Raw genomic sequence first — 23716 nt, 5'->3', positions numbered from 1 at the left:
AAATAGGGAGAAAATGCTAATATGTTATTCATCTAGTTTAAGAAGCATTTCAGATGACACAGAAAAATTACAAGTCACATACTGCTCATAAAGGGTACAGCAAAGATTAAACACTATGTACTGCCTAGATAAACAAGCTATTAGCATGACTTTTGTGCAAATACACTGAGTAGCTCCTATCTGAAGATGACAGTTCTAGTCTCCAATTAGTACAAACTTCCAGAATTCCATCTTGGAGGATAAGAAATCATAGGAGGTCTCATTACTGTAGCATACATCCTTCCATAAAATTCCAAGTACTTTAAATACACACAAGAGTGAATCTTAGCCACCTCAAAGACAGTAGCAATGGGAGGAGGGGGATACACTCCCAGTTGCTTAAGAAAAGAAAATGTCAAAAAATTCAATCTGGGCCAAAGACACCAGGAGGAACTTAAAACCTTCTGAGTCAGCCAAACAAGCTTTAATGCCCATGTACAGAACATGAGCCTTAGTAAGTTCTTCCTTCAGATCTGATTATTTGGGGTAGCATTTTGAATAACAGAAATCCCCAATCAACATTATGGTGTCCAGAGTTTTGCTCAATACTTAAACAATTAAATGAACAGGCATGCAAATAAGGGATCTCTCACACCCTGTAGAGATGCGGAAAGTCTCACAAAGCACCCAGACACCTACCCCACTGCTAACATATACCATAAACCAATACAAACCAGACTGGATTCTCTTCGTGGGGGTGGTCTCGTTCTTAGATTTGGAGAACCTGAGCAGGAAAGGGCAAAAAGGAGAGTTTATTTAGCTTTGAAAGTACTGCTAAGCACATTTTACAGCAGCTCTCTGCTGTTACACAGTTTCAGAATATTAGAAGTCAGTATTTGCAATATTTAAGGCATCTCTATGAAACAAGATAGGAAACTATGAGGGTATATTAGAAATACCAGGGTAGCTTAGCTATTCATCTCAGCTAAGCCAGTAAATTTACGAGGAAATCACTGCCAGAAAGTAGTAGATTGTATTTTCTGCTGGAACTGACCAGCTCCATTGGAGACTGGTCAGCAAAGAACTGGCCTAATACCTAGTTTTCCCCCCCCAGCAGTAAAAATAATCCAGTAAATTAATAACACTCACACTGTCCTCTATCACAGTATTTAGCAATTCCTTGCACAGACTGGTGTCAGCATCTGCATTTTGCAGATGAAGTAGTAAAAACATTATAGCAACTTGCCCCCAGAAAAACAGCAGAACAAATACAAGAGAAGACACAGGTTGTTTCCTTGACTTGAATACACCATCACATCATCTGCATTTCTGGGGTAGGAGCACATTTTAGAGTGTTCAAAAGGAACAAAAAGTCTTCTCTGGGAAAAAATAACAAAGTAAACACATGCAGGGTAAGTTAAAGAGCCACCATCCAGCCCTTGTATAAAATGAAGTCAAATTTTATCGCTACGATTGAAGGATCACGTTCTGGAGCCCCTGTAGATAGATCTAGAGACAGTGCAAAGGTCTGCTTGTGTGGATTTGGCTATAAGGTCAGGACACGTGGGACCTTAGCTGACAGGCAATGCCAGCCCTGAAAGGTAGAGAATAAAATTCATTGCAAGCCCGTGAAAACCCAGACTACTTTTCTGCCTTACTTATTTGAGCTCTTTGTGGTGCTATCCTTGCTATGGCTGGGGATCCCTGGGCCAGTCTGGAAACCTGCTTGTCTGAGGTCATCATGGCATTGCCATTAGAGTCATTGCACAGGATGGGCAAACTGATTTCCTTCTTGGTGATATGGGTTTCTGCAGTCTCATTTTCTACTTGAGCTTCCTTGTCAGTGGATGATTTCTTGTTCAGCAGGTTACTGATCTCCATGATATTTCCTATGATTTCCACTGGTCCAGTTAAGTTCTTTTTTCTAGATGGAAGATCATCTTTAGCCTTCTTCAGATACGAAGCTGGGGCCCAGCCCTCTTTGCCTAGATACCTGCAGATGCAAAAGGAAACATCATCACATCAAACACAGCCTTCTCACGCATTTCAGGTAGAACAGCTAAAGCAAAAGTGATGGATGATAACAAACAAAATAAATTAGCAGTTCTCAAATAAGATTTTTGTGGTCTCCATTTATAACCTATTGATTGGACATGTCAAAGTCAGCTGAGCTAGTAGTGAACTGTGGAGTTAAAAGCCACTAATCACTCTAAGAAAGGAGTCTTTCTGGACAAGAAATACAGTTACTCACAAGGTAAAGGCCTTCATCAGTTTGTTTTATGTCCCCCCTTTGACAAGACTAGGTAAACAGTATTTTCCCATACAGCAAAAAAGCAAACTAGTTAGTAAAATATTTTAATAGTTTTAATACTTCCTAATAGCAACTCAAAATGGAAAAAGCTAAAATAAGGGTGTACAGAGCCCAGTAGAGAGACTCGGTGCCTGCAGTTTATAAGACCCTTGTGCAAGCCTCCCTCCTTGCAATTATAATGGACACTGCCCCTCCTTCCATAACTCCCTGTTCTGTATGACCAGCTTTCTCTTATGGAGAATATGGGACCCTTAAAGTACTGTAGCTTCCTCTAGCACTGCAAGATCAAGAAACAATTTGACTAAGGGAAAAAAGCTTCAATGCAGACTCATTTTCCTGAACAAGCTAGAGGCTATTTGAAGAAATAAACTGGGAAATCTGAACAGGCACCTGAATCCAGTATGTGTTCCTGAAACACCAGACTGAGCTGATCATGCTCCACTTCAATCTGAAGTCATTCTTCCACAACTGGGCTTTGGGGAAGATGTTTTTTCTAACTCCTGCCATTCCTAACACCTCAGCAGGGATTTCAGATTACAATCAGACTCCAGGGAGGACCACGTGGATGAACTCTGCTTTCCCTAATGAAATCCTAACTTGCTACAGAGTGAGTCACTGAAATCCTTCTCTCTTTAATCTCTCAAGATACCCAAAGCAGGCGCTTGAACTGAAAGTGAGAAAGCAGGCACCATTAAAATCCTGGTGCTCAGGAAATCTGCAGGAAATACAAAGGTTAAAACAGTAGGACTTTAAGGCTCTTTAATGAAAATGGAACCTCATTAGACAGCAGAGGAAGGAACTGGGGCATGTGGGATATGAGCAAATCATTCCTTGGCAGGTGAGCATCTTTGTTATGACAATACGTGGATTCTGAGGTTTGTGGTGAGATTTCTGCATCAAGTCACATCCTGGCCTCACTCACCATATCCAGACACTTGAATGGCACTGGGACTTTATGGGGAGAACAGGAAAATACAGTTTAGATTTGATTCCCTAGACTTCATTACTCTTCCTGTACAAAAGCAACTATAATTGCTGTACTTCTAGCAATGACTACAAGGACTTTTCTGTCCAAAATCCTGCCTTTTCCTCCCCAATCCCCTAGATGAGCCAGGATACTAGAGATGCTGCCTCTCCCTAGATACCTGCCTTCTGTCACACACGAAGGCAAAGATATGGGATCTCCCCTGCTCAGGGAGCTTAGTGACAAGTTTTTCCAAAGATTCTGGTGTGGGTTGAAAGCATCCCAACAGCTCTGAGCTTTGTTTGACACGTGGAGACTAACAAGAAGTAGCAAAATGGTAATGATTTGATTCAAACAGATACACAGCATCCACTGTGTGATACTATGTCACGATGCAATTTGGATCTATTCAATCCTGTCCTTTTTGAGGTTTTTCTGCTAAGCCTCAAACCAAGCCAAAAAAGAAAAGGAAGAAAGGCCTCAATATGTGCTAACGTTTCCTGTTGTGGCAAGGCATCTCTTAGTGCCATTTTCCAGCCCTGAAGACTTTTGGCTTTATTCCCTTTTGCAGTTGATGGTTCTTTTGCAGAGCTACTGACCAATGCTTTCTGTGCATCAGAAAGTTTTTTTTAAAGGACATTTTATAAGTTTACATGATCTGTAGATGTAAAGGTCTTCATCTGTGAGAAAGCCACAGTGGCCAATGTACTGAGCAATCCGGTTCCAAAGGTTACTTTCAACAGAGCTTGATTGTGCAAAATCAGCAAGAAAAAACAGTTTACATCCATCTTAGTTTGTGGGAGACTTAACGTGTTTAAGATCAGAAAGGCAGCCACAGGCAGGTTCTGTTCTGGTTTGTCAGTTCTCCTGCCAACTGTATGTATTTGGATCAGCCTGTATAACCCCACTGCTTCAAACACCTCTGATCGCACATAGTTTCTCCCAATGAATATTAGCAGCAATAGCTGGACAGTTAATAACTCTGGGCAACACATTCTCAGTAGGGAGGCTGTTTGCAGGCTATTACTTCCCTGGAGTTAGTCAATACAACTTGGAGTTAATGCTGAGCAGTAGTTGCCAGCAACTGCCAGTTTATTTCTGCAACATCACAAATAAAAGCTATTTATGTAAGTCAAATAGGCTTACGTTTTTTATTTTAGTCCTTAAATTTGGTAATCCTAAAGCTCTTTGCAAACATAAGCTTAGAAGACTACTGTATCTCCTTATTTTATAGGTGAAAGAACTAAAGCAACTCATAATCAGCTTCAGAGAAGTCCTGGACTGGTAATGATCTTCATTTCATATCTAAGAGTTGAAACAAGCATCCTTCCTTCATTTATATTCACAAGCTACTGGAAATGTTTCAAACTCCATCCTAGATTCCTCCTTGTTTCAGTGCTGCTAACACCTCCCAGCTGCACTTCATTCACATGGGCTGAGGCTCAGAACAACCACAAAATGAAGATACAGGCAAATAACAAAAGCCATACTTAGCATATTGGTACTTATTTGCCCTGCAGTCAAGTCCACTTAGGCACCATGAGACTACCTCCAGGTGACAGAAATAGATACAAAGTAAGATCTAAATAATGGATGTTAATGCCAGCTTTGGGCACACCAGGAAGCAGATCTACTGCATGCAATAGAACAGTGAGAAGGATCCCAGGTCAGAGCCTTTCTTTCATTTCCCCAGAGTCTTGATGTATTTTTTAAAGAGTCATAGTGCACACAGGAAAAAATAAAGACAGACACCAATATTTCTTCTAGCTTCTACAGGGTTTCAGAATTAGGTGCAGTGATTTGGTTCCTTCATGATTCTAAAACCCTCCCTGTTTATCTTACATGAAGAAAAAATGGATTAAAACCATAGGAATGTTAAAAAAAGTCAGAAGTGCCTCTGTAAGTCTGAGAGTCACATCTGCTTTCCAGCTCCAGAGCACTGGAATTACTCCAGAGGGAAGCAAACTAGAGGAAAAAAAGAAAAAAAAAGAAAAGAAAAGAAAAAAATAAGGACAGGAAATGAGGATCAGCACATGGCCAAGAATTTGGAGAAATTACGTATTTAAGGTGGAACAAGCTAATGTCTTTAAGGTGGATTCCATTGCAAACTACTGGATTTGTTTTTACTTCTACACATTGAAGTGTACTCAGTCTGTTATCCAGTCAGCAGGAGTCAACTGCATTCTCTTCCTGCTCCCTCTCCCCTCACACTCATGACAGGAGTTGCTCCTTCTAAGGCACTCAATACTCAGAAAAGCAAATTTCTGCAGAAATGGAATCCTTTTCTGAGGGCTACCTAACAGTACTCAGGGCAGTCTACATACAATGACCAGCACAAGAAGTTGAAGATCAGCTACCCAGGCTGCAAAGGACCAGTCTGCAGGGATGGATCACATCAATGTTTCCAGAAGCGCTGCCCATGAAAAAAAAAACTTTTTCTTAGAGTTTAATCCTCCAGCAAGAGTGTAGTGTAATGCTCCAGAGCAGCAGAGAGGATGATAGTTGACACCCCACATGCTTGTCACACATATGGGGAGCACCTAATCCATTTTTTCGACAAGAAGAGGGGTTTCTCAACTCAAAATCGAGTTGAGGTCTCTTACAAAAAAGCCAAGCATATGCTGCATTCCTCAAGTATCATGGGGTGGCTGGGGCATCCACTGTCCTAGCAGATTGCCATGAATGAAGGTGCCATGTAAACCACTGCAGCAAGTGCCTCCATCCTGCAGAAGGCACTTCTGCTACACAAAAAAATGTGTCTTTTGGGTTGGCCCAATGGAGTGTGTGAGAAAACAGGGAAAAAAATTCTGCTTATTGTAGAAGTGTTAACATATCAAAGGGAAACCTACAGTAGTAACCAGGCTACATTTCAGAAAGAGAATAAAAAAAAACAACTAGAGATGTCTTGCAATGGTTCTCCCCTCAGAAAACCTATGCACTCAATTCCCCAATCTGCAACTTTGGATTCCACTTCTGTGGATGATTAAAGGAGAAAAAAATGTGACCTGACCAAACCCAGGCATTTTTGAGTTCCTCCTATCTAGAGTGCCTTCCTGGCTCCACTGCTATCTTTATTAGCTTATTCGCTCTATGGGACCATTAAATCGAAGAAAAAAAATCAGCTTTCTAAGTAAGAGAAATCAAGAAAAACAAAAACATTGCTTCAGTCAGCATTTTCATAGTCCTCATTCATAGTCGATAAATTAAGTAGAATTCAAACAAAAGCAAGTTATGACTTAGAGAGGGAAAGGGGAAAAAATAATCACTGTAATTACAAGTTGAATGGAAAAAGATGACTAGATGAAATGTTTTGCAGTGCTGAGAGATAAACCTTCTTTTTTAAGGTACCTATTGTATCACATCTTGTTTAAAGAGAAATGGGATATCACAGCACTGCCAGATTGACACTAAGATACAAGACAAGGAGCAGAATCATGAAAGAGCACTAAAACCTAAATGCTATGTGAACCCAGATGAAGAAAGCTCTCATTAAGTACTTACCCTGACACCTCACATCATCAAGACAGCATCTAACCTACACTCTTCCCCATAAGCATTTAAAAAGGAGATTTTTTAAGTCAAAACTCTCTGTTAAGACTGCTGTTCCAAACACATAACAAAGTTTGATACCCGATAACAACTTCACCTGCTTTTGGAATATAGTCTCTCTACATTAGGAATATCTAATGTTGACAGGTAGAAGTCAAGGTAAATTAGTTGAAACCATCGGTAAGTTTGGAAGAGGGCTATAGCCAGCAAACTGATCTCTTATATCCCTGAAAGTAGCACTTCCCTGCCCCAAACAGCTCAGGAGATCATAATCAGTCTTTCAGCATTACTATAAATAGATTTAAACATGTTGCAGAATAACTCTTATACTGGAAACACATTGAAATCACACACAACAGAAAGCCTTGTTAGGTCTCACAGATCTTAACTCAGATATGGGCTTTTAACTTGAAGCAAGAAAAAAAGCCCTCTAAAACTACGAGTTTAGGCATTTCCTCACTGGAACGGTCCACAGCCTTTGCAGACACTGTAGTGTTACTTGAATCATCATTGTATCGCCTTAGACTTTATGTTTCTTCAAGAGGCATTATGAACAATTTGGGCTTCTTTGCCCAGCTACAGCAGTATTTAAACGCTAACATTAAGTGAATGATCAGAAAAGCTCATTGTCACAGTTTCTGTAATGATCAGGCTGCAGAGCTTCTTTACCTTATGTACCACCATCCTTCCAGGTTCTTTTGGATGACCTCCACGGTGACCCCTTTCTCGAACCCAATCTCATCCTTCCCCTGGCTGGCGTACGGCTGGATAGTGACATATTTCTCTTCTAGTGAGGGGAGAAAAGGTAACATCAGTTAGGGTCAGAATCAGTCCAGCTGTTTTTCTGTACTGCTTGCTTTTAAACTGTTATGCAGCGATTACGTGAAGCCATTACAAAAGGCGGAGCCCCGCTCAGGGGCCCACTGGTTATTTATGCTGACGACATGATAGATAATCAGCCTCTTGCCACTACCCTGCTGCTGATAATCACAAAATGTTTCCATGCCAATAATGACACAAAGTCCCCAGAGAGCTTTCCCCCCTTCTTCCCTCTCCTCCCCCCTCCAGTTTCTTGAGAGGGTAAGGGAGAGGATTTGAAGCTGGACTTAACTCCCATACTGTAACTTGACAGAATCAATCCGGCTGCCAAATCAGCCAAGCGTCACCACAGGAGCTCCAGCCAGTTGGCTCTTTGTGCATGCACATGGCTGCACAAAGCATTGTGTTACTGAAACCCGAGCGGGACAGATCTCCCCAGCTCAGAGGGGCTGGCCCTCACGCTGCTCTCCTTGCACCTCCCAAGCAGCATAGGTCTACAGCAATGAGCTTGAAACAACATTAAAAAATGTGACAAAAGAATAAAAGAGGTTTGCATTTGACAGCATTTGCATTCATGGGTTGTGAAGTGTTTCACAAACATACTTTTGCTAGGCTTCACTCCAGAGAAATGCATGTGTGGCTGGGGTAGGAGGGCCAGAACTAAGACATGTACTTCAAAAGCAAAGACTGGATTTCAAGTACGATGTTCGAGCCAAAAACTTAGCATCCCTATTCATCTCCAGCATCTATCCCCTTCCCTGCTGGGCAGAGGTAAGCAGACTTGCTGAGAGCAAACCAATGAGCAGAGCAGAACAGACACTTGTCAGCATCTTCCTCCACCCACCAGGAGACATTTACTGCAGCATTTCTATCACACTTAAGGTCAACCATTTCCTCTGGAGCTTAAAAAATTACAACTGGCATAGAAAACTTGAACTACCAGCCTTCTTCTGCAGCAGCAGACACAAATGGCAACCAAGACCCTCTCCTCAACCCAAACTACAGTGCAGGTAACAGCATGAGTTTCTACAGCTAGATTAAAGGCAGGGAAGGCAAGCAATAAAGTGCACCCCAGCTGGCCTTCCTAGCACTTTCTACTAGCAGTCACAACAAGGCACAATAAAGCATGGGAGAAAACCAATAGAGGGCTGTCAGTGCACAGGAACTGGCAGGAAATTAAGTGAATCCAGAGCTCCCGATCACTGCAGAACAAAGGAGGTATGAAAAGGTTGCAGCAACTTGAAGCAAACACTCTTCAAGAGAGTAAAACAGACCCAATCAACTATTTGCTTTTGTGGCTCAACTGTATTTTGTTGCTGGGGGAAGCCTGCAAACCTTAATAAAAAACCCCAACAAACTCTTACTGAGACAAAGTAAGTAATAATACCTCAGAAAGGGGGAAATAATGTTGACAGAGCATCTGATGGCAGAGAATTCAGCAGAGCTACATCTCTGAAGTCAAGTTCCCTTGACAGGTCACAGTTGGATCCTTCTAATTCTGATGGGGCAAAATCTGTCAAAACCTTTGCCACCAAGAGGAAAACGCTCTTTACTGCTTTCCCCTAGGAGGGCTGCTTAACTGTCTCATCACTGGTAAGAAATTCCAGTTAGTTTGTAACTAACCATCAGGATATGACACCTTCCCCACAGAAATATTCCACTACAAGATGGGGCCTGATGAACGAAACCTGGCTAATGAAACCCAGCTTCCAAATCACAGGACAATTTTCCTAGCTGGGTTTCCACCCTGCATGGTAAAACTGGACACATTTTTTCCTCTTTTTCAAGTCACTGCTGCAGAAGTAGCTACATGTCTGGTTTCTGCAAAGCCCTGAGCACTAACTTGAACTGCAGAAGATCCCTGGGCAGCTAGATCTTGTCCCTGAAAGGGCCAAGGGAAAGTTCAGAGCTGCACTGTCCAGATACACATTGCTTCAGATACTTCCAGGGATGTTTCTAGGACAGTAATAAAGAGCTAAGCATATATTTGCTGGGCCTTGGAAAAAAGCCCTGTTTTTTCTTTCTTCCATACCAAAGCTGCTTTATAATCCACGCTATCAGAGTTCACTCTTCCTGCTACAACTGCCACAGAAGTTTGTGTTTATTCTATTTTTCCTCCACACAAACACCAGTCTCTGCTGCAGCTAAAGTCAGCTATTCAGCTCCTCTTGCTGCACAAAGTGGTCTCACTCTTTAGGGATGTGAATTCCCCTCTTCTGCTGATGACAGGGTAGGAGGCCATGAGTGAGGGATCATTCCTAGCTTTCAACACAACTTTCCAAACTCCTGCTCCAGCAGGACTTGTCCTTCTCCTAAGGAATTGAGACAGCAGTCACCCTTCAAAACCAAAAGCATTTGAGTCTGATCACTCGAGAAATCAAAAGTGTGGGTAAGGGCCCTTTGCAAATTAGGATGCAATCACCTACAACTGCAACCACAAACACAACTTCTGGGCCTGCAGCTATGCTTGTGGGTACATATCAGCACTCTACCTGTTCATTACTGGCTGGGAGGAAGGCAGACACCGACTCTGGACTTCCCTTCCAATTTAGTTTAAAGGTAAGGCAGAAGAGCAGAGGTATCCTCCAACTCCTCTTATTCTGGCTACAACTGGCCGGGAAGGACTGACCATGCTACTGAGGTGGCACACTGAAAAAGTGGCTGCCAGCTGCATGGAGAACCCATATCCCCAGCTCAGAGAGCTGCAGCCTCTTTCCCAAGATTTTCACTATTGCCTAGGTTTACTGAGGAGAGACTCTGCTCTAGCACAGCACCCTACCCCCAGTACTGAGATTCCTGCTTTGCCTGTTGCTGCTCTCACCTTGCTGCCTTGCACACATCACACGTGATATCGCCCATCAGAGGCTCTGAATGACCCACTCTAGAAACTCAAACACTGAATTGTTGAGGAGGATGGAGCCTCATCCAAATACCCTGACACTGGGATGCACGGGTAAGGCTCTTCTGAACTGCCACTGTCTTATCCTGTCTATGAGCACCATTGCTTACATCTTCAGTCCTGTGGCTTTCAACTCAAACCCACTGCTCTTTGAGAGGAAAGGCCTTTAGGTGACTCCTCCCTATACAGAGGAAGTAGAAAAAAGAGAGTGCATGGAAGTAGGGAGGGAAGAGAAGGGATTTTCTGTGAAGCAAGACAATCAAAAGTGCTAAAAATTCACTTAGAAAAGGAGGTCCTACAATGTTTTTGTTTAGTAGCTCTATTTCTAAGCCTACAGATAAAAACCAAGAAGCCACCATTACAATTTCCCCTCGCAAAGTACTTCCACAGCCAAAATTACAGCCGTTTCCAGGATTACACGTTTGGTTTCTGTCAGTGCTGCAGGTGATACCTCAAACATACATGAGGTTTGTAACTTAAACAGTATTCTGGAGATACAGCTCCTCTTCTAATCGAAATGTAAATTGTGTTTTGTTTCTCAAAGATTATCTCTGGCCAGTGGACATTTGGTATAAACCAAGATTTGCTGAAGGGAGCAGGGGAGCTTTCAGTAGATGTGTCACTTAAGAGGACTGATACAGCATTCAACGTATCAGGTTCTTATTCAAAAGTCTTTAAGAGAAGATATTTCATGTTTCATGACTGACATGTAAAGTTACTGCAAAGACTTAACATAGATAAATGGTTTCATGAGAGAATCAGAAGAGCATCAGACAGTAGAATGACACCGCTCTAAGTTATACTGACAAATCTGATATAACAAGCTTGTTTCATTCAGCTTCTGTGACAGGCAATAGTATAAAATACAAGTCAGTGAACCATACCAGACCTACTATTAAAGTTATATGCCCAGATCTAGAGAGAATAAAATAGTGTATAATTTTGGTTCATTAAATTTTGACTTAAGAATTACCAGGGGAAAAATTAAAAAGGCTATCAAAAGTACAATTTGTATTCCCCAGCTGCAGCTTCTGTTACATCAACTTGTTGAGGTCAAGTGGGCAGAATAAACTTTACTACATGCTACAAAGCACACACACCAGCTTAGAGGCTGCACTTTTGAAATAATGGGATCAAAGTCCTATTCCCCCTTCAAGGAGAAAATGGCAAGAAGGCACCTCTGTTCTTACTGAGTGACATCCAGGGATGTATTAATAGGTCAATTAGCAAACTTCACTTATATTTCTTTACTACTAATTTGCAGGTCAAAGACATCTTCCCCAGCTGAAGTGATGGAGGTTTCTCTGCTGGAAATTCAGCTGCACTAGTAAATCTGAACAAGGCACACATGAAGAAGCAAAGCCTGTTTGGCAAACAGCTACAATACAAGTCTGTCACATCATGCATTATCCAACTGGAACCTACTTGGATTGGAAGGAAAGGATTAGTGTGTGTCATTTTCCTTCCTACCCAGACACAGACACTATTTAAAATATGCACAACAAGAATTTTTGCACTATTTGTGCTACCCAACTCATACCACACTGCTTTAGCTGTGCCTCCCAGACACCACGGCAGCCCAGTGCTCAGTTCACTAGTTATTCCAAAGCCTCACTTCTCTATCAGTCTTTTTCCTCTTTCTTTTCCTCCTTCCCAAATAAAGGCAAGCTTCTATTTCACTCTGGTTCTACCTAAAATCTCCAGAAGAAATGCAGTAGAGGTTTGGGACCAAAATACAGGGACAGATCTTGGTGGATCACTGGGAAAACAGTGTGGACAGCAGAGGACAGCACCCATGTCCTTAGAACAGCCCACAATACTACAGAGAGGGTTTAACAACAAAGATTTCCTCCAGAAAATTAGCACAGATCTGGTTGTCCAGCTGGAAGGTGTGCACATATACAGGACAAAAGAATTGAGCTGCACAATGCCCTGCATTACAGCCACATACTCCATGTGTTCTGTACAGATGTACACAACAGGCCTGGTACAAGGAAGTCACTGGTATTATAACTACTAGGAGAAAACAAAAGAAGAAAAAGGAATAGGAAAAAAAAGAAAACAAAAAAACCCACCAAAACCCACCAAACCAACAATACAACCATTTTGTGTTCCTCCAGCAACATCACACTGTTCTGCCAAGCTGAGGCCTTTCCTATATATAAACAGCAATAGCTTTGAAAGTAAAAAGTCACTTTGAAACCAGTTTTTGAATGCATGCCTAGTGCTGCAGTAGCAGAGACCATTCCCTTTTCCTTCCGTCATCCTGCCTTGCACCTGTCACTTCTGTTTGCACAGTTCATGACTCTTTCATGAGATGGATGTGAAGCCAACCTGGCCAAGGAAAAGTTGGTATGACCTTAAGTCTGGTTTGGTTCATTGCAGATCTGCAGTGAAAAAAGGAAAATACTGGGGATGATGAGGCCGGTTCTTTCAGTGGTTACACAAATGCTGCGCAAAACTCTTCTCCATACCAAGGTAGGCCAGTTTCTATGCAGCTTCACTTAATTTTGAGGAAAGAGTCCTATATCTGAGACTGCTGAAAACAGAGTCAAGGCAACCCACACAAGACTTGATCTAAAACCTGGCTAGGATAGTTTAAGAGTTCTCCCATAGGAGAAACTTCAGGAGAGCTCAGATGAAGCTCCATTCGCTTCTGAAGAAATTGTACCTACTTGAATAACAAAGCAAGACACTGAACTGGACAGCCCGTGGGGCTTGTCCAATCCCAACTGTCAAACCAGAATTTCATATCTTACACGTGTGCTTGTGCACTCACACACTACACATGAAAGTTATGAGGTGTCTTGAAAAGACAACTTGGTCCCTTCCTCTGGCTGTCTGGATTTATACTTACTGTCAGGTCAAGGAAAGCAGACCTATGGTTTTACTGCTCAAGCTGTAACATAGAGTTTCAGTAGCACTTTCCAAATCTTCCTTATTCTATCCTCCAGATTCCCTTGGCACTGATTATTTCAGATTCCTCCTACTCTATCACCAAGGTAATAGACTTGCCCCAACATTTTCAAAGTCCTCTACCATTTCTGTTCCTCACTGCCAGAGCCCTAATCCATCCCTTCAACCCCTTTTGTACAGCCACTTTAGCCACCTCCTCCCTCCTCTGCTCCCTTCCCAGTACACTGCTCTTGCTGAAGGCAATTGGCACAGCAGTGCTCAGGCACTTCAACCAGGCTCCTACCAAGTGCATACCCAATTCAGCTGTCCCATCCTGAATTTTCAAGCCTATGTGCTGTGCCTTGCTTTAATATCCTACTACACACACTCACATGTTCATGTAGATTTCCCACTCCTCCAAATTCTGTGATCTTTTCCCACTCAGCCTCATGCCTTTCTTATGATGCCTCATCAGCCTGAGCAGGCTCCTTCCTCAGTGGTATCAAATAACCTGAAACTCTAAAATCCTTCCTAAAATAAGACTTACCTACCCTGATTTCCTGCCTTACCAAACAAGCTTAGTTTTAGTCCTTCTCTGAAAGCTTTTAAAAATACTAAATAAGTATCATTTTTCACTGTGAAAACCCCTTTGGTTGCAATAAGATGCATGCCAAATTGCCACTTGCCCAGGTTCCTTTGATACACAGATCTCCTTCTCTTTGTTTAGGCTGTAAACTATCTGGGACAGGAACCTTGCCTTTAAACAGCTAAAATACCACGCACATTTCCAGCCCTGCATAATCAGTGTCATCTTTCCCAGGCAAATGGCCAGTGCTCATACATTTCTTCTTCCACATTCTGAGCGCCCCATTTCACATGCCTCTCCTTCACCTCTTTTTTGTATGTTTGCTCTTTTCTGCCTCCATTAAAAAGTGTAGAAGTTATCTGCAGCACTTCGGGAACCAACCAAATAAGGGAATAATTTCCTTTGCTCAGTTGGTGCTTGTACATGCCCCCAACTTTCCGTGACCCCATCCTTGTTTGATATGCCAGTAAGGGTGGGGGTAGGGAGGAACTGGTCTAGAAATTAGCCAATTAATGATTTCTCAGCAAAATGCAACAGCCCCAAACCTACATCTTCCAAACCACAGAAGAATTTTCTTTCAAAATACTTTCCCCTCAGTCAGCAGTCTGCACTCGCCCTCCCCCACTCCTCCGCTCCACCCCCCCTTTGTCAGACCTGCTTCTGGAAAAAGTCTCACTGTTCCAGAGAGCATTAATTCAACATGGTCTTTGTTTTACTTGCCTAAATATGCAGCAGAGAAAATAACTGTCCACGGTTATCAAATCTGTTCATCTGCAGACAGGAGCTCTTCAGCCTTTGTCCTTCTCCCCCCCCACACCTTTTTTGTTTGAAATAACAGAAAACCTTATGTCAACAGATAGAAAAGAACAATAATGACATTTCTTTTAAACAGTTTAGTATTGCGCGTGCTCTTTCTTCAACCAGCAAGAGGCAATAAACATTTACTACTTTCCTTGGAGAACAGAGAGGGGAAAAAAAAAACAACCAAAGGAAAGAACAAACTAAGTCTGAAGCTGCTCTGTGCTGGTTTGATTTAGCACAGCAGTGTCACTCACAGCCTTTCTGCTGTGAGTGAGAAAAGTTTCATCAGCATCAAGGACAAACAGGAAAGGAGTGAAAACTAATGGAGAAGTCCCAAGGGTAATGAGGGGGCTGTCAAAGAGGGCAGAACAGCTCTTGTGAGATGCAGGAAAGGGTAAGAGTGTACACGCAGACCAAGGCAGGTTGGATTACCAATACTGATCAAGTGCTCTTTCCACAGCTCTGAAATTGGCTGCAGAACCACCCACCTGGGCTAGGACATGAGGTTTCAGTATCAAGACCAACTCAAGATAGGGTTCAATTATCAAAACCACTGGGTTACATGGCTGCCTACTCTTTACAGTGTCCAGCTCTCCCCATCAAGGTCCTGCTCTCCCTAAGATAGGCAAGCAGTTGGAAGAGCTGTAGGTTCCAAGTTCTAACTTTAACTCTTTCAATGAATAGTTTATTCCTTATATTGGGAGCTACTCTTAAATAATAGGCTCATTTGGCAGAAAATTCAGGCCATGTGTCGCTATATTGTCAGTATGAGTAATTTAAAGTATTTTCCTGCATTGTAACAGAATGGGCACAAAACAAAGCAGCAAAAACTTATGTCAGATATCTGTCATAAAAGACAGGCACGTAAATCCCCAGTTTTACCAATCAAACTGTAAAAGCACAAATGACTTTCCATTAAATTAGCCTGTAAAAAATCCCAAGTTCCCTGCCAGGGGAAGTTCAAAAAAAATCCATATTTAGAATTACTATTTAACCCAGTACAAAACATGAACTCTGCAGCTTGCAGGTCTAACGAGTGTCAAGACTGAGGAAAACTATAAACTTTCAGGCTTCTCACAACCTGTATTTGTATTACTGGAGTTTCACATAATGTATAGGAAAAAGTTTAGAAAATGTACCACATTTAAAAACATTTATCATAAAAAAAAATGCAAGCTTTGCACTACATAAGAAACATAAACCAATGTAATCTCTTAGATCTGGGCACACTACAGACCATTTTAAAGAGAAAAGTTCAGCAACAAAAGTCATCTGTTTCTCTTTGTAGAAACAGACTACAGCTGTTCTCTTTGCAGTTTTTTTCAGCTTTAAAAAAAAGGAGCACTACCATGATATTCAATAATTTGTCTTTCATGTTTCTTATTCACAGACCCAGTAACATTGCTTCCAAATATCTGAAGTTCAGGGGTGCTTAGCCTCTTCAAATGACTTTGTAAAGAAAAGAAATAAATAAGTCATATGCTACCCCTAGTAATTATCCTCCATTAGGCAGTCTGTAACAGGGAAGCAAACACCCTTCCTTTCTGCACTCAGGCTTTTCCAATGTTTTTAATAACCAAGTTACTTAGAAAATCCTGGTCTTCAGAAACAATGCTTAATTCCTTCAGTTCTGGCCTTAAAATGATTCTATCACAGACCTAGTTGATAAAAATGCTAATTAGTGGTACCCAAGTGTAAATATAAAGGGAAGCATCCTTTACAGCTTGCTTTTAAACTCCAGTGAACTCTCAGAACTAACCCAACAGCAGGGACTATCTCAAGCAGAATATCGCTGGGTGGGAAGAATTTCAGCCAAAATGTTTAATTGAGTTTATTTCCAAGGAAGAGGCCAAGTGGGGGAGGGGAAGCTGTTTTGCTTGTATTAAACAATTCTGGCAACCTCTTGTTCTAACAGCTCTAGTTCTTCTGCACTTCGGAGCAGGGACTTGAAGGTTGGCAGGGGGCTGCATGCATATACTTCATGCATTCTGTCATTTCCCTGCAAACCCACCCAAATTTGGCCTTGTTGGAAGTCTTTTGGGCTGGAATGGGAGGGAAAGATGGGAGAAAATCTCTCCTGACCTCATATAAACTGTGCTCTGTTAGGAAACAGCAGGCTGGACACCCAGAGAGACTCATACTTTCAACAACTGCAGTTTGAAAGGCGTAGATGTCTGTACAGGCTACAGCTATGCCAGAGGACAAAGCCACTGTCTCCAACCTGTGCCCAAACATTCAAATCACTTTCTTTACTTCCAATGAGCCTGCTCTTGTAAGAGCTCCCTAACCTACTATTTCTGGTGAGATTAAACAACTTACTTTTAGCAAGCCTGGCTATTTGTGGCTGAAATACATTGGAGAGACCTTATAGAAGCAGCTCAGCCAAAGAGGGTGCCCCAGACCTTGGATAGAATCATAGAATGCCACACTTTGTGACAAGTTCAAGTGCTAAGATTTAGTTTGAGTTAAAGCACATATTCTCTGACACGCTCAAAAAACCCCAGCACTGTTTGGGCCTAATAGGGAAGAAACTGTTACGAAGCAAGAAAAAAAGCAGGGATGGAAGAGATTAGGGGAGCCTGTAGTCGGGAAAACTGCCAGGGAAGACACTGACACTGGTCAGAGGGCAGGTCTGGAGAAGTTGCACACAGATGGTGGGCATCAGAATGCAAGAGTGAAAACTTGGGAATGCAACTTAGGTTCTTGAGTCTTACCAGCTGACTGTGCTAAGGGACTGGTCATGCTGTCTCAATATTTTATGGAGCTTTGTTTGCAATACTGTATGAATATGAAAGGATGTATTTGTTTACACCAGTAAACAAATTGTTTACAAAACTGATTCCCACAAATTCTCCCATATAAATTGCCAGGAAGCATCTGGAAGAGTTTGACAAAGCAAAGTAAGTAGCTCCCAAACTCTTGGGGTACAGAAATAAGCACAACTTCTTTTTCACAAGCCAGCATGTGCGCTTATGAGGGTTTTTTTTTTTGGTGCCTTCGGGGTGTATTTGGTGGCTGAGAAACAAGACCTCGTCCTTTGAGGGCAGTTCCAGTTGCTGCAGGGTCAAGCTATGGCAGGAAGAACACTGCTCTTGTTATTTTGGTTTCCTCAATAATACTTTGAAACAAAGTTAAAGGGTCACTGAAAAGCTGTGTGTGCTTGAGACATATGAGACTGCACGTAGAACCATCATCAAATCCAGAAGGTAAATTTGCTACTTTAAAAGTACATTCTCTCCTTAACAGGAAAAGGCACCTTTTCCTCAACTGGGAATCATCTCTGGTGCTTACATTTGGATCCATGCCCTCAGGAAGGTCATCTGAAAGTTACACAGAGGTGCAAATGTGCTTTGTCCTGTACCTTTCCTTTTTTAAGTGCAACAAATACTACATTTGGAGGCTTTTGCAAGTGGAGGGGGAGATAGAAAGGGGTACCTCCTTTACTCTGGGAAAGATGATTCATGTGCACTGGAGAAATACTTGGTTTGGAAGGCTTTACAAATACAGCTTCACCCAAAGACAAGGTGTTCCCCCCACCCTGCCATGCTCACTGTTAGACCAGTGAAAGTTAGAAAAAAAAATAATTAAAATGCTGCTACTGATAGTATTCAGAACACCTAGAAATGATATCAAAAACTCCCAAAAGTTCTGAACTCTCTCCTTAGTATCAAGGACTGCTTGCAAGGAAGAGAGGAGACTGAAACTGGAATGATTTTCATCTTTCCGCACCACTATGCACTTTTCCAGTGCGCACATCTCTTACCATGGCTTTTTGGCACTCAACCCATTTTAATGGCCCTGAAAGTACCACTTGTGCTTATTGAGGTAGGAAAGACTGAGTACAAATATGCCCAAAGTTAAACCACAACAGATGTGAGTTTCCCAACAGAACGAAGAGTCAGACTGCAGAGTTACCCTTGGCTACTCAGGCCTCCAGCTCCCAGGGTGCATAATCCTTGCTCCAAGACACCCTCAAGCTGAAATCCACATCTGAACCCTGGAGCTTCTCTCTACCAGAGTGCCAAATATGCAGATCCCAACACACAACTGCGAAAGCTGGCTTTTGGAGCACCCTCAGTGGCCGGAGCCATAGGAAACTAATAATTCACCTCGACTCTGCTGCCTGTTGACTATCCCGCCCAGCGTCCATCGCCGGTCCAGGCGTCTCAGGTGAGCCTTGCGTCGCTTAGAAACTAGTTTGGAACATGGATGGAGACAAAACAAAGGAAAAAAAAAAAAGAAGAAAAAAAAATGGAGGGGTGAGGAATAAAAACAAAACATGGCATTAACAAGCACTGGTCTTGTTAGTGGGAATGGATTAGGCAGGATGCAGATGTTTTTAGTTTATACAGTACAGTGGAACAAGTTATCTTCTTGAGCCTGAGCAACATGAACCATGCAGAACTGTAACAAATTGCAATTCTTGCTATTGGCTTTTCTCAAAAACGAAGCCCAGAAAACCCAGAAAACATATATGCCCTCCAAAACAAGCTACACAACTAAAGACAACTTGTCCAAGGAGGGTGCAGTGGCAGTTGCATCTCCTAATTTGGCTGCATTATCTCTGGGGAATTCACTCTATTGCATACGACATCAAACCCAACAGGGTTCTAATCCTCTCTAAGCAAAATTATCACGCCATAAGCAAATAAAAAACAAGAAAAAAAGCTTTTCTTACGTGAGTTCCCTTATAACAGTAGCACTCAGGAACGGAACCCAAGTGAAAAGTGTCTGCTGTCACCTTGCTTGCGAGATGTGACTCGCAATCACTGCCACAGCTAATTCTCGTGATTAAAACTTCTAATATACAGATTACAAATGTGAGGAAAATCCTAACCTTGTAATTATCGAGCAGGCTCAAGAAGCTAACAAGCCAGGACTGAGTATTAGCTACACACTGAAACAATAATTTATGCTTAAACCATAAACAAAGACAAAACACTTATGGAAATGGCACTGTGAGAGCAGCTGTGCACAGAGGACACCACTTGTTTTCTGGACCGCATACTTAGATCTATACTCAGTTCCTTCTTCTGCCTGTACAGGACCCATTGGACTGGCACCGAGACATAGACAAACACTTCTGTTTTTCCACTCAAGGGCTTCCATGCTAATTTGGCAACTACTGCAGGGGTGCTTGGTGCTGCCACAAAGCAATGCAAAATATTGCACATCAGCGACAGCTGAAGTCCAAACACAATTATTTTGCTAGTGATGCTGGGAAGCTGTTCATACATTCTGATATCACATCATTAATTATCACTGGATTCTTCTTATGTGCACTTATTTAGGGAATATACCCTTACACTGGAGTAGAACCCTAGTCTTCTAAACACCATTGTGTAAAAAGTTTGCCCCTATTTTCCTTAATTGTCTCATCATGGAGTAGACACCATTGTCTTCTAGAACTATGTTCTGTAGACACTCAGGCACAGCAAAATTATTTGATTGGGGAGTCATTAGCTGAACAAAAAAAAAAACAAACAAAAAAACCAACCAAAAACCAACCAAACAAAAACCCCAAACTTTACCAAAAAGTGGCTTTTGACTTTCTGTCCTTTATCAGGGGATAAGCCCCTCTGTCAGGGGCTTAGACAGACTTCTGCACCCAGCTCACTCTCCTCAATTTCTCGCCTTTGCTGTAAGGCCTAAACCTCTCCACATCACCCTAAGCAGAGGTGCAGTGAATGGTGTTGAACAGACACAATATCTAGTTTGTGTACTCTGTACTTCTCCTTTAGTCCTACGTGGTCAAAAAACAACCACAAATTTTCAGAGGAGCTGAATATCAAGTTCATAGATTGCTGTGGTTTTGGCTAATGGAAATCGGTGATCCTCTTGGAAGCCCATGGTGGGACAGAAGATGAGAGGGTTTAACCTGGTGACTTTCTCCAAATCAACAGGACATTAGACTGCCAGTTACACACATTCTACACAAGAGGCAACACAGGACACCTCACTAGAGACACAGATTATAGCAGAGAGAGAAGTTAACTTCACAGTAAGGCTGCCTGCAGTAGGAGATTTCTGAACAAGAAAGGAGTAGATGAAAGATATTGAATATAAAAGCTTGCAGAAAGGAGGGGTCCAGAAGGGGTAGAAGCTAGCTGCAGGTGTCAGCACAGAGCAGTCACCTCGCTAATTGCTCGCACTGGGACTTTGGAGGATTTGGTCATCCAGGAGCACCCCTTAAAAACAGTGGATAACACAGATACACCACAGTGTGTCCTCATAACATACAACCATCCCCAGTGACAGCCTTCATATCACAATGATGCTTTTGTACAAGTCAGGGTTTTTTACTCCTCAACGATATTGAATTTTGCCATTTGATCCCAGACTTAGACTTGGTTGGTCATGCCACAGTTAGTCACCAAAAAGGTTGTTTATCAACAAGTGTCTAAACCTTTCCAGAGAGTATTTTAACATGTTTACTTTATCAGCTCCTGTAGCTGTTGAATGTTTCTTTAGATTGCTTTCTGAATGTTTTCCAACCCTTGCAAGATGGTGTTGGTTTAAACACTGGCCCAGGTAGCAGTCAGCTGTCTGCCTTCATTCTGACAAAAGATGTTGTGCAGGCTCAGATGCAGGGAGGAAACACTTCTGTCTTTCTCAGGGAACAGATTATTTAAACAGAGACATATGGAAGTATTACCACTATGTAGAGGTAGAATTACTAATAAGCTGTGTTCAGCACCTCCTTATCTGTACAAGGGCCTGCCACAGCACAGCAGAATTCTGGGTCTGCCTGGCTTGTGGTCTTGGTCCAGGCCCGTGCAAACGGGGAGGATCAAGAGTCTGATACAGAAAGTTCCTACATGAGTGTTTCTGTCCTTTCAAAGTCGCTCTGAAACTTGTATGAACTATAAATTTAGGGGCTAGGGCACTTAATCCACTTAAAGTGCCTTCCTCCTTAGTTATATCAGAGCCCGCTTCTCCTGCCTACTGAGAGAGAGCTGGTAAGTTTTCTGTCTAAGTAGGTTCACTTTTATACACTTCCTTAAAGAGAGTGAACCTGAGTCATTCTTTCCTCACTTATGAAACAACTATATGGAGAAGAACAGCCCAAGCAAAGAAGAACTGGAGGGGGAAAAACAACGAACACAAGAAGTCTCAGTTTATATGGTTAATAACATAAACCAAAGTTACTGCAAAGCAAGCAAAAGCTGAGGCACATCAAGGCAGCTGTGGAGGTAATGCAATTAGATTTGTCACTGAGGTGGAACTGAACAGAAAGGGAAGAACAGTCTCAGGTTTCAGCATATCTGGATTTGGAGTAAGGCAGGGAGCAGGACTGCTGACCACAGGTGAAGAGAGCAGTGTAACGGATTAAAAGAGACCGAGAGGAAAGAGATAAGGAACATTTGATGGATTTGCCATTATCCAGGATAGACTGCTCTGTGGCAACATCCCTGTGCAGAGTACACTCCAGAGGGCAACACGAAAGGTGGAGGAGAGCTTGAAATAAAAGCAGTTTAAGCAATAAAGCCGTCAAGCATGCACCTTGTTTAAGAGTCAGGAAAAAGGAGGAAGCTACAGATCAACAGATGAGGCATTCTTCAATGCTTGCAGACAAGAGCAGTAAGTTTTTGTTCTTTACTAACAAGGAAACTTTACTAACTGCTTTTGCATCCGCTAAGATGTTGCATCATACCAGACTGGTTCCTGGTCTACCAGTCTACAGTCAGTCTGTCTCTAAACCCTAAGTGACCCAGGATATGGGTAGATTTGAGCTGGGAAAAATGAGTTACAGAGAAAGAGATTTCAATAAGCCACAGATGTCACCCCTGGGGCCCAGCACAGTTACGTTTTGCCTGTGTGCTCTCTTAATGGGCAGGTGGTCACCCCAACACATCTCTAAGCCTCCTGCCTGTGCTAAGGAAAGGTCAGCTGAGTTTCCACAAACATTTTGTATAAGTGTCACATCAAGAGCACCTAGATTTAGCAAGAGATTCATTAGAATGGAGTAAATAATAATAAAAGTGTCCTTTGTACACAGTTGCTACATGAGAATTCCATTAAGATGTGGTTAGTCTTTCATAATGGAACTAAGGAACATGTGAGGCTGTACTATTCCATCTCTGGAACCTGAATTAAGCATATTTAGTAAAAAGAAAAAAAAAAAGCAGTGCAGCTAAATACATATCATGACAAATGGCATCTCACTTTTAACAGAATGAGACCACACCAAATAAAATTACCTTTCCACACAACCACAGACCACAGCAAACAGCAGTGAAAGTAGTTTCAAAGACTAATTAAAAAAAAAGTTACAAGAAGTAACAATTGAAGTTAAATCTCACTCCTTTCAATGGTCTGTGGCTCTATCATGCATCTTCTTCCAATTAGAAGCTCTCACTCGTGTAATTTCTGCAAACAAGCCATGCAAGTTCTCTCCTTCCATGGACACTACCAGAACAAACTGCTTGGACTTGCAAATAAGTTGTTTGTCTGCTTTTCAAGGGTATTATAATGAGCATCATTTAATCTTTTGAACCTTTCATCACACTCATTGTCCAAGCTGGTCACAAAGAGATTACAGACATAGTACTTCACTCCAATTTCTTCTGCAACAATTTATTTACTGAGACAAGATGGGAGAAGAGGTTATGGATTAACAGCCATAACTGGCAGCAAGAGTTTTCCAAGTTTTCCTCTGGGGGGAAAAAAGCATAGACCAAGCGAATACCAATTTCTCCTTGATAACAAAAAGCTTTCCATACCTTCCCCAAATTTAGATGTGTTGATGTCAGAGTCATCTCTGGTTCCATTTTGGGATTCCAGGTATGTAGCAGGGACCCATCCCTGCTCCTCTGCTGTGCTCACAAACCACCAACCTACAAAAAGAAATTAAAGAAGTCAACATTAAGAGGAGCAAGAACAGTAAATTGCTACCAAGATGGCAGTGTCAGC

At 42.0% G+C, this 23716-nt stretch overlaps 1 protein-coding gene across 6 annotated transcripts in view; it reads right to left on the bottom strand.

Annotated features, from left to right (window-relative positions):
* The window catches only part of SH3PXD2A (SH3 and PX domains 2A), a 249853-nt gene that overhangs the window by 5357 nt on the left and 220780 nt on the right, over nt 1-23716 (bottom strand). For 5 of the 6 annotated variants that reach the window (XM_027692136.1, XM_027692138.1, XM_027692142.1 and 2 more), the window contains 5 exons: nt 23527-23640; nt 18913-18996; nt 7473-7590; nt 1638-1972; nt 714-763 (listed from right to left, as the gene is read on the bottom strand). In XM_027692136.1, coding sequence (XP_027547937.1) covers nt 714-763; nt 1638-1972; nt 7473-7590; nt 18913-18996; nt 23527-23640 — 701 coding nt within the window. The remainder of the gene's footprint in view (nt 1-713; nt 764-1637; nt 1973-7472; nt 7591-18912; nt 18997-23526; nt 23641-23716) is intronic. The other variant, XM_027692139.1, reaches the window with a different exon arrangement.

The sequence above is a fragment of the Neopelma chrysocephalum genome, unplaced genomic scaffold, assembly GCF_003984885.1.
Source record: "Neopelma chrysocephalum unplaced genomic scaffold, ASM398488v2 Primary Assembly neopelma1_85, whole genome shotgun sequence".
Lineage (NCBI taxonomy): Eukaryota > Metazoa > Chordata > Aves > Passeriformes > Pipridae > Neopelma > Neopelma chrysocephalum.
The sequence above is the reverse complement of the archived record's forward strand: the minus strand, read 5'-3'. Positions and strand labels throughout refer to the sequence as shown.